The sequence below is a fragment of the Drosophila subobscura genome, chromosome A (assembly GCF_008121235.1).
Source record: "Drosophila subobscura isolate 14011-0131.10 chromosome A, UCBerk_Dsub_1.0, whole genome shotgun sequence".
NCBI classification, from domain to species: Eukaryota; Metazoa; Arthropoda; class Insecta; order Diptera; family Drosophilidae; genus Drosophila; species Drosophila subobscura.
Window position 1 is genome coordinate 21,841,634 of NC_048530.1, and position 12,027 is coordinate 21,853,660.

A 12,027-nucleotide genomic window follows, 5' to 3' on the forward strand; every position below is an offset into this window, starting at 1 on the left:
GTCCTACAACGAGCTGCTGCAGGGGCAGGGGCATGCCACACACAAAAAAAGAGCGAGGGAGAGGCATTGCGCGGTGTGAGGCACGTGCTGTCCATCAGTCCACGGAGTGGGATATGGAAAAAAAACGAGTTCAAACTTGTCGACACGACTACGGAGTTCCTCGTACTCTAAGGATGATTCTCCGGCGGAAAGTAGCAAAAGTTCTCCCGCCCTTCTTCTGCCACAGCATACCCTTTGCTGCTCTCTCCATGCCGTTTGCAGGGTATACAAAAAGCAAACAGAAGAAGAACAGAAGAGTTCTCGCTGGCCAGTTCCAGTGCCATTGCGAGTGCCAGTGCCTGTGTCCGCAACGCGGGCAGCGAAGCATTCGCGGTTACATTTTTTCACGGTTTTTCCGTGGTCCAAGTTTCGGAAGGTGGGGCAGGCGGCAGGCAGCATGCCGGAGAGTGGCAGCCAGTGCTTGGGGTGGGGCTTGGAGGTGGCAGCAGCAGTGACCCAAATATGTTTGCACAAATGAGTTTGCGGGGCATTAAATGATTTGTTTGCACAGCTCGAAATCGAATTAAAGAAGCTGGCAAAAGCAGCAGGAAGAGCATCAGACCTCAGACAAGGAAGGCTGCGTTGAGGATGGGAATGGAGAATTTGAGGATGGTAATGGTGGGCGTGGCACGTATGCAATTTGTCGTCTGCGGCGGAAATTTCCACGGAACCCGTAACCGAAGAGTAGAAAAAGGTAAAAAGCAGACAAGAAGTGAGAGCTTTCCCTTAATCCCTCTCTCTCTCTTTCTCTCTCTCTCTCTATCTTTCTTTCTTTTGCTTCCTGTAGCGCCTCTCCCCCCCCTCAACCCCTTCGACTGCTGTCTATAAATAAATTAGCATCGCAAACAAGTTGGCAGCTCTGCTCGTTCCGTCTGTGTGTGTGTGTGTGCGGCTTGTTATGGCTAAAAAGCTGTTTCCGCAATGAGCTTGTTTCCTGTCCGCAAGGACATGGTTCCTGGCTCCTGTTCGATGGCTGGCGGGGGGAAGGATGCTCGTCGCTGCCTGCCACTGACAAGTTGGCTATAAAAACTAAATGCGCTGCCCAACACTGGACACACTGGCCTGCGAGGAGGCGTGGCAAGCAAAAACAAAAAAACAAAAGCAAAAAAAAAGATCTAATTTCCTGTGAACAACATAAAGTAAATGTTTCAAAAGCTGACGCCAGCCAGAGGCCCCAGGATGCAGAGTTGGTGGCTGCAGAGTGCCGAATGTGGGGGTGTCGGAGGGTAGGCATGCAGCCAGCCCCCTGGTCATATGTGTACGACAACATGGCCGTGGTAACAAATGCTTCTGACCCTGCCATTGTGCCTGCCCATGCCCAACCATTTGCCATCATTTTTTGGGTGTAACGAAGAGGCAGAGGACCATCGAGGGGTGGTAGGGGGCGCGCCTCAGGCATAAGTTATGTGCCCCGCAGTACCCGTGCCCAGCCGCACCCCAACCAATCTCTGTTGCCCTGTAACTGGCATGAAACATGTGACCGAAGCAAGGACCCGGCACGGTACGGTACGGCACAGCGCCTGACCAGAGAGCCAGAGAGCCCCCAACGATGCCCACACGCCCCCTGTCGACTGCAGATGAAACCGCAGACCGAGCGGCCCGGCAAACAAAAAAAGAAGATCGAGCGCCACAGCAAAGCGATGGAGCGGAGACTCGTGGAAGCTGGGATGGTGTGGGAGCGGCGTGTGGCACACGCGAGCGTTTAGGGAGGGGTGCGGAAAAAAAGAGTGTGGCGGCGGCATTGGAAATTATTTCAAACACGAGACAATTTCGGCTTTTTGGTAACGCTTGCAGGCAGCGACCGCAAGGGATATCAATAGCAGAAGGAAGCAAAATATGGAAGGATACAAACAGAAGGGATTCATAGTTACGGAGATTGCACCAGAAAGTACACGAGAAGAGAGAAACTGGAAAGAATTGCAAAAAAGGATTTAATTCCAAAGCAGAGGAAGAAAACAGGTATCAGGAGCAGCGAACTCAGGAGTATTTTCAGTAATAGTCCAATAACTCGGAACCCATAAAAACACTCATTGGCATTCACGCACTTTTTTTTTTGGTAATTTTCAACCGTTTTCTCTTGATTTTTTGTTGGCAAATTTCGGGAATTAGAAGTCGGTGCAGTTGATGAATGGCCTGTCAGTGCCTGGCATCCTACTTGAGTGTAAATTTTGCCAGCAGACAATGACAACTATCGAAAGAGAACACATTTTGCTGCAAAGTCAACTACAAAGAGGATAATGGCCACAAAAATGTATCACAAAAACAGATTATAAGCAAACTGAAAGAATTTCCTCATTATCATTTAAACAGCTTCCATTTTGCGTGATATTCAAAGTGAAAGAATGCCATAAACACATTGTGCATACACACCATGGAAATTATCTTGAAAAATTTATCACTGATCGTTTGTCTTGCGAAATGCGACATGCGGCAAGCGGCATGCGGTGGGCACAAAAGAGAAAGGAGAAAGTCGAAAAGCAGCGCACACACACACACACAAGCCGCAAGCACACACATAAAAAAGGTGCAAAGGCGGCAGCATTCCCCAAAGGACATTAGCAGGATGTGTTGCCCCATGTGTGTGTGTGTGTGTGTGTGTGCGGGCGTGGAAATTGGCTAAAACGAATTTACACAAATTTATCAACGTGGTCCAAAGTCAAACGAAACGAAAACGAAGCCAAAGCCAAAGCCAGGCGGACACGTACACGGAAAAACCAAAGCGGAAAGAAAGTGTCACACTCGCACAGATACACAGAGACACACAAACACACTCACACATGCAGAGAGAAAGAACAGGAAAGCGGAAATGAATCATTTCATTAGGAGTTGGCAACGCCTACGACATGAGACACAAGAGAGCATTAGGGGGAGAGGACAGACCCGCTACCGCGGCACTCCCGCGGGGATGGAGAGCGAGAGAGGTTGAGGTTGAGGCCGCAGCGAAACGACCCAAGAAATTGCCAAGTAAAATGTGTTTGACACTTAACGTAGGTCGCTTGACCAGGGCTCACAGAGGGAGGAAGTGGTTTAAAGGGGGGCTGGGAGCAGCGATGGGACTGCGGCCAGGTGAACACTTAACACGTGTAGAGCCACGGCAGACGGCATCCGGCAGTCGACGATGCGTAAAGGAGGCAAAAAAAAAAAAAAAGAAAATAAAGAGAAAAACTCGAATGGAAGAAAGCGCTTTTGAGGTCGAAGACAATGAGACCCTTTGCAGGGAAATTTTGTATGGCATAGGCATAATATTTAGCTATAGTTTGAGAGCGAATTTCAGTTCTTTTTTATTTGTTTTACACTTCGAAATCGGAATAACTTCTGCAAGTGTATTTACATTGCTTCCACACCAACAACTCGAAGAGGGAAATGTACATATGTTTTTGGCCGAGACAACAACCAGAGACCGAGAAGGAAATAGAGCAGAAGCAGGGGTAGTGGCAGTGCCATTGGCAGGAGTCAGAGGCAAGAGAAGTACTCAAAAACCATTGCCTAATTCATTGGATAAAATATGCTTATCGAATGCATTGTCTGAGAACGGCACACAAGAGTTTTCTCGGTCGGTGTCCATTTCTGGCCACACAATATTCACTGCACAAACATCAGAAATATCCTCGGAAAATAAAACAAACAACAGAAAGCTGCAAAATGCAGCAAAATGTGCAACGAGAAAAATCATCATGAGATGCACAAAAATATTTGCCACTGCAGGAGGCGGAGGCCACTCGCTTTATTAATTGAGATTTGGTTTCTGAGGTTTCTCGGCCTGGCAGCAGCAATACCATACGTATATTTGCTTTTTGATTTATATTCAAATGCAATTTCATTCTTGGTCCCGCCCCTCCCCGCCCCGGCCCGCCCAGTTACCACAAAATCTGTAGGTGCTGAAAAACTGTGATTTCTGATGGGGATTTGTTGGGTAAGACTTTAAGCTGGCATTGCTAGGAAAGTGTTGGCATTCAACACTTGAAAGTGATTTGCATTCCCCAGATACAGATGCCACGAACCAGAATACTTTGGGTATCCCTTCTACAGGGTACACTACAGGGTAATGGGCCACTCGGTCGTCACAGGTTCCTCCTAGGGATCTGCTTCCTTATTTTCTTTTCTTTTGTTAATCAAATTGGCTTTTGCTTTGGCTTTGACTTTTGCTTCATGCTCATGGGGCGTATGCGTAATATTCCACTTTTATGAGAAGGCACATCCTTTGGTATCCTTTGGTATCGTTTGGCAGCCTTTGGCATCCTTTGTGCTCGGCTAAATCGATTGTGCGTTAAATACAATTGAATTTTTCGATGCGTTTATGCGATAAGAAACGACAGAGAGAGAGAAAGCGCAAGAGACCCAAAGAAATGCTTTCATGTACCTGCCACTAGGCTACCCCTTGGCACAGTCCTTGCCACATTACCCTTTTCCGCTCTGTGTGTGCCTGTGTCCTGCCACACACACTCGTATGTATTGTGGCACACCCTTTCTTATCTGCATTTTGTGGCTAATTCAATGGCAAAGTGGAAGGGGATACGCTGCCTCTCGGTTTCCTTTTGTTGAGACCTGCAACCGATGGGCGTCGCTGCACCTAAAGATACAATCTACTTTCCGTTGCTTCCCATTCTCTGGGTGTTTCTACAATCGTTTATTATTAATCGAATTCAAACATGGGCTCTAATGAGCGGCATTGCCTGCCGCCAAGTTGCGCCCAAGAAGCCAGTTGCGCACATTTGTGGTGTACTGCACCACCACGTAAATCTCACTTAACATGAAGAAATGGACGATGCACAGTAGGGCCATCTGCCACACTGTGTCGGTATTTTCAATTGATTTCAGCATCCACAGGTTGCCAAGGACCTTGCGGCCACAGCATAAACACTTGAATATCAGCCCCGGGAAGAGGGCAAGATTGTTTAGGGTGGACGGCACATAGGTCCAAAACTGGTCGGGAAACTCGTTTACGAACGGTAATATCGGCAGATGGAAGTCCAACAGCATCACGGCCGCTAAACATCCGGCCTCCACCAGTGTTTTACGTGGTAATTTCGTAACGAGCTTGGCCACTTTGATCGGGGTCTGTGCCTCCGGTTGGGGCAGCGGCTGCAGCTTCGACTCCGTCTTGGGCAGCGGCTGCAGCTGCGGCTCCATCTTTGCGTCTTTTTCGTCCACCAGGACCAAGTGCGGGCTGAGCAGGATGCTCCAGATGCCGAAGGTCAGGCCGATGTACACGAGAGTAAAATAAACTTTGTCGCTTAACATTTTTGTTGTGTTCGTTGGTGAGACTAAATATTATTTGAGTTTCGGATTGAAGATTGACTGTGGTTTGAGGAAAGCCTACTCTTCACATTCAGCCTATCATTTCTTGATATTTCTGTAGGGATTCCTTTGTTTCAAATTTCTATATCAAAGGAACTGCTGAGAAGAATTTCATGAATGAAATGAGTGAGTTCCTCATTGTACTCACACTCCATCGGCTCCTTTTTTAAGTGCATTCGTGTCGCATTTAGCCATGAAGCTTCTGTGGCTCCTTCGAGTATCTCCTCCTCCTCCTTCTCCCTTCAGGCTGAAAATTTCTCGAGTGTTGCCCTAATCACCAGTTTAAAACAGAGTTATGGCCCTGATTTTCATTCCCCCTAGATGAATAATGCAACCCAGAAAGATGTGTGCCAGTGGCAGGAGGAGCAGCAGGAAGAGTGCAGCTGCAGACTTACTTAATCCTGACCGAAAGCGAAAGAAAGAGAAGGAGAACGACAGGGGCTTTGGGGGCAGCCCCAAACGAAACATCTTTCAATATAAATTTCAACGGCTTGTCAAGCTGTTTCCTGCAAAATGCCGTTGGCAACTGTAATGGCTTCGTTTCTATCGGTTTCGTTTCGTTTCGTTTTGCTGGCTTTTCCCGGATTCCGGATTCCGGATCCCGGGTTCTGGGTCCCAGCTCCCAGATTCAGGCGTGTCCAGGCGTTGTCCTCCGTCTCTATTACATTACTGATTGTTTTCGTATATGTGTGTATGTGTGTAAGTCCTGGCACTCCTTTCTCTCCCCCTTTCCGCCGCTGTTGCTGTTTTCGTTGGCTTTCGAGTTGTATTTGTGCAATATTTTGCTGTTGCTGTTGCTGTTGCCTTAGTTCCATCATCAATCCCACAGACAGTGTCTGTCTTTTCTCTCTCTTTCTCTTTTATCCCTCTCCAAGAGCATGTGTTCCTCTCTCTGTGCGTGTGTGTGTATGTTATTCCAACTGTCGTTTACCATTCATTCCGGGATAAATACAAAATGAAGATGATCCTTCGGGAGCTTTAGTTATTCAATTTCAAATTGTAGTAAATTTAATCTAGCAAACAACTCTGTGTCGTCTTCTCTCTGTCTGTGTGTGCGTGTGTGGCATGTGTGGCATGCCCCCTCTGCATCCCTTCTCTTCCGACTGAGGAGTACCTATAAAATACGTAACAACTTCTCAAGCGGTGTTTCTGCGAGTAATTTTGTGCCCCATCCCATATCCCACATTTGTAGTCCGATTTCGAATTTATTTCTCTCGTGTCCTTGCCGACAGGCTCAGCTCACAGGAGCGGACAGGACAGTTGGCATTTTTATGCCCCCGATGTCTCTTTCCCTTTCCTTTTCTCATTGCGTTTTCCAAATGCGTTTTGCCGCCTTTGGCGCTGGGAATCCATTCCATTCCAATCCTCCTCCTGGCAGCCTCTTCCTGGCATCCTTCAGTTGGTGTCCTGGCCTGTCCTGCATCTGAGGTTCTTGTTTGCTCATCTTGTTTGCCTACTACTGCCGCTGCTCCTGCTGCTGCTGCTGCTTCTGCTGCCTATTTATCTTTTCTTCGTCCTGCATTTGGCTTACACTCCTGCCACTCCGCTCCTGCTGTCGCCACTTTGTTATTGCTGCATTATCTTTCAAATGGCATATTTATAGGATTTCGCTTGCTTGCTCGAGATCAATGCACACACACACACACACACACACACACACACACATACTCACAGTGGATATACAGGAGCCCATAGTTTATTGGCAGTGGCTCAGTGCCCCAGCCTGATGCGCATTTCCTCAATCAGCCTCGTCAGCCTTCCCGGCAGCAGACTTCAACTAAAGTCCAGCAACACAGCAAACAGTTAAACAAGCGTCACGCTCGTCTCTCCCCTACCAAAGGGACACAAAAACCCAAAGACCAAGCAGCAGAGCAGCAGTAGAAGCGGCAGCCCAGCACCAGAAATTGGCAGTGACTCCTGTTCCACACAGTGGAACGAGGCCACACATAAAGCGGTTACATGATAGAATCTCCTCCAGTGTCGCTGAGCAAGGAAAGTAAGCACAAGTCAGAGAGAGTTTTAGGCAATCGAAATCGAATAAATTTTTCACAATTTTTGTATGTGGATAAACTTCTACCGTGAGAAAAGAATCTTTGCCCCACTGTAGCACTGTGCGGCTTGGGCTTGGGCCACTTTGTCTGCTGATGCTGATGCTGCTACTGCTGCTGCTTCTGGCTTCGATACACAGACTTTTACTTAACCATTTCGTACACAGTAAATTCATTTTCTCAATTGCCTCTCGCCAATGTCGATGTCCCTGTCGCTCCGCTTGTCGCCGTCTCTCCTTCTCTCTGTCTCTGTCGTTGGCCCCATATTTTATTTGTATTTATTCGTTTGTATGCATGTGTAAATATTTTATTTTCCCTTGATTTTTATTATATTTGTCTGAGGGAACGCACACACAGGGAGAGAGGGAGAGGTAGAGGCCTCCTGTTCGGGGGCCTCGTCCTGTTCGGTCACACGGAAACTCAATTCCCCGATACGCTGACCCCACCAGCCACTGTGGCCACTCGGAGGTAGTCGAGAGCGTGTCCTGGAGATCGAAAGGGACTGACGACAATCTCGTGTTTTATGACAGGGAGCGAGAAGAGAGAGAAACCAAAGTGTTGCACGTGGCGTATGAGTAATGTATGGCCTGTGACTGTGCCGGCCGAATGCATTTAATCAGCTAAGAGGCGACAACACAAAGTAAAAGCTTGCACCCAAAAATCTCGCATGAATTTTCATTGGTACACCGATAATGGGGAATTCAATTTCCCATGGAAAAAGCAAAAAGGGAGAGGCATGGGAGAGGGAAAGGGGGAGAGGGACAAACCACACACCACTTCTGGCATCCACCACAATCCTGCACACACACGCACACACACACAGACAAAAAACGAGGTAATGGGCGCATGCCAATGCCGAATGCTGAATGGAAATGCTAATTGGTAATCCATACCCCCCTCGCCATATTTGTGAATGCGAACGGGGGGGAGGGAGGAATGTGAATGCGAATGCGAATGCGAATGTCACTCCGTTGTAGCGGGAGTGTGGGTGAGTGCGGGAAGGGGGGCATTTTTGTGCTCTGCTTACCCGTTTATCGTTTTTCGCTTTCGATTACTTAGGCGATATCATATGGAAGCACTCAAAGGCACTCAACCATTCTCTAATGCATAAACAGAACAGTGGAACGGAAACGAAGCAAAAGTGCACCACAAATTTAAGCTTTCTCTTCCAAAAGGTCCAAGGAAAAGCTAAAGGTACATTTGTGGTAAAAGAGGAATTAATTTCTCTGCCCATTTTTGTATTTTTCTATTGGAATCAAGGCATTCATAATGAATGGCGACCACTGTATGAGAGTTCTCCGGAGTCTCCCACTATTGCCCCATAGAGCTTTTAATTATAATCCACTGAATCATTCGCATTTCCATCGCATCTTCCGCTCTCTCTCTCTCTCTCTTTCACTCTCTCTTCCGGATGATTGGTTATACAAGAGCGTTCCACTTGAGCCACCGCTTAATCCTGATTCCTGATTGTTAATAAATCCTTTTTCCTTTTCTTTATGATTTCCATTTTCACATAGTGCAATCGATTGAATGGAATGCCACTTGGGAACCATTCTCAAAGCATTCATTCCACAGAAAGTAAACCTGCTAATCAAAAGAGCGTGCCTCCAGCATTAATTGTGTTCGAAGGTCAGGTGTTCAAACCGCCAAAAGACCAGCAAGAAGATATGATCAGAAAGTAATTCCTTGACACACTTACCAGAATGAAACTCTATCTAAAACGAAAGCACTTGGGTATTAAATCCCATATAAATAGGTCAAATCTATCATAAAACAATCGATCTTTAAGTGACTCTTTTCGATGATTACTTTTATTTGTGGGTTTCTGAGCGAATGATTCATTAGTTGGACATTCATTTGCGCACTTTCCTTTCCTGATTCCTGGATTCACATGCTTGAATGCTTTTACCCCGATACGAACACCTTTTAATTTAACGTTAAGTTTTTATGTGTGTGGCTCATGGACTTTTATGTCCTTGAAGCCAAACAGAGATTATCCATCAGAGCGCTAGGAAATCTCAGCCGCAAGACGACTCGAACTCCCCATTGAATTTGGCTCGGGGTGGGGCATCCTTCATAGGGAAAGGGGGTGTGGGTTGGGGTTGTCTTCCACGTCCACCCATGAATTATTTATTTGTGCGGGGACATGAATTATTGTTATGAAGTTTATTGCAAACAAATTGCGTCCTGGGACACTGGGAAATCAATAGCAAATAAATAAAAGCGCCAACAGTTTTTGTGGCTTTTGCGCTGAAACAACAGATCCCCGGCATTCCACAGATTGGGGCACACACACACACACAAACACAGAGAGAGAGAGTGAGAGCAGAGTGTGTGGCAGGCAGATGCTGAGGGATACGATGGTCAAGATACAGATACGGGCGTGGCCAGAGACACACAGCACAATGCCTCATGATGATTCCCCAGCCCTGCCGGCACCCTGTCTCTGTTGTTTCAGCGCTGCTCCTGTCCTGCCCCCGTCCTGCCCTACTGCTGTGGAGCAGAGCCATCAACAACATGCACAGGATATACAGGATATGGCTGAAGCGCTGCGGGCGATTCATGAAATTTAATGAAGCGGGGCGGCAGCGGCAGCGGCACTGAGTATGAGAGATTCGCATGGGTTGCTCAGGCACTCGCGGCACTGCACTGAGAGAAATCTGCCAGTGAGAGAGCGGGCAAAGGAGCAGGGAGAACTGTGACAAGATGCTGCAAGCATTCGCCCAGTGTCCTCTGCGGAGAGATGATGTGGATGTGGATGTGGAAGCTGAAGAGAGAAGGTATATGGGATGTGTTTTTGAAGTTGGCTTTTTAATTAAAATAAATATTTAATTGAAATTGTAATTAGGAATTAGTTGCGGGCAATAAGTCAGATGGAGCGACAGTCGATGACATGGACACACGCTCGTATCGCTGTCATGTCCTGTCCTCCGTCGTCCGTCTTTTGTTCACCGTCCGATGACAGCGAAAAGGCAGCGCATCAATTTCTGATTAAAAAGGATAAACATTTCACGGAGCAGCATCCTCCAGGAGCAGCAGCAGCAGCAGGATGATGATGATGATGAAAATACACAATCTCCTGCTCATCCTTTCTGTTGCGCTGCTCCTGTGCTCTGTGTTCTGCGCCCTGACTCTGAGGCAAGCACAAACACTGGGACATTAAGGATATTAAAAGCAACCGCAGCACCACAGCTACAGCCATAGCCAATGGCAAGTGACAAGTGGGCGTGGCCCCTGCCACTGCCACTGCCACAGAGAGCGAGCGACAGAGAGAGTGAAAACGTATTCGATTTCAATAACATTTAGTGGCAATTTCTTTTCGAACCGTTTTTGCGCTTTTAACGACAAGCAGCCATCGCATTAAGCCAGAACCACAAGGGCTGGATGCCCGCCCAGCAGCAGCAGCTGCTGGCAAAAGGAGTGAAGTGAATCCCAGGAGCGGAGCAGCAGGAGCGGCAAAGCAGCAAAAGGCTGTGTGCCACATACACAACTAATGTCGTTCCATTTAGCTGCAAGTCTTTTCCGGGTTGGGGCTGCCAGGGGGTGCCAGGGGGTGCCAGCATTGCCAGGTTTTCAATTACATCACACAGTCACACAACACACACACAAAAACTGATGAAAGAACTCCACCACCTTGCGTGCTAAATATTTAAACTGCTAGTGGAGCTCAGGTTTTAATGATTTTCAATACAATTTATAGTTTAATTAAAGGTTTAATTGTCTTGCCATTCAGCATTTTCTCATCATTCTGGATGCGAATCTCAGATATAGCGGATATCATTCATTAAAAAGCAGAATAATTGACAGAATTAAGCTGATTAATGTCGGAATGCCACAACATGCAAAGACATCTACAATTTTGATGATTAATTAAATCTCTTTAGTGGCGATAACCACAGGAGTGAATGATCTACAATAGCCCCATTTATATGTAGATATGGAACAGAGTGCAGACCCCAGACTGCACACAATGGAATCCATTTCCTTAAAGATATGTAAATTCCTGTAATTTACAGGGCACTTACCTGCAGTGGCAGTCGGTTCTCGGTTCACGGTTCTCGCTTGTCGGCAGGATGGAGCAATCGCAATCAGATCAGGGCCGTGTATCCCCTGGTATCCTGCAAAAGAAAAGCAAATCAATTACATCAGAGGAAAAGGGAAAATATCCTTCCCGTCGCCGTCGCCGTCCGACTAATGTTAATTCTTCGTTTCGTGAATGCCGTGGCTGCATGGAGTGCGAGGCGGGGCAGGAGCAAAATGCAAAGTGGCATGCCACTGTGCAGATATTGCATGTACGAGTAAAGCGGCAGGATAACGAGACAGGATGAACGCTGATGAATGCCCGCCACGGGGCAGGAGAGGAGGGCAAGGGCGTGCCGTAGCCCTGCCAACTGACGAATTTTAAGGTACCAGCAGCTCCTACGCTCTGTCTCTCGCTCACCTTACAGTATCGGCAGCTCTGGCAATGGGCGTGGCAGCAGCAGCAACAACAATCTATGAGAAACACCAAGCGAAACATCAAGGAGCGCTTGAGAATATTCCCATTACGGCCATGCACCGAACTCCAAGTCGAAGACGTAGATGGAGACTGCTATGGGGTCGCTGTTCAATACAATTGCAAATGTAATGAGTTCCTCGATGG

At 47.3% G+C, this 12,027-nt stretch overlaps 1 protein-coding gene across 1 annotated transcript in view; it reads right to left on the minus strand.

Moving 5' to 3' along the window:
* LOC117903265 overlaps window positions 1-12,027 on the minus strand; it is a 110,970-nt gene that overhangs the window by 77,334 nt on the left and 21,609 nt on the right. Inside the window, exon 3 of the mRNA XM_034815167.1 lies at window positions 11,411-11,503. Coding sequence (XP_034671058.1) covers window positions 11,411-11,503 — 93 coding nt within the window. The remainder of the gene's footprint in view (window positions 1-11,410; window positions 11,504-12,027) is intronic.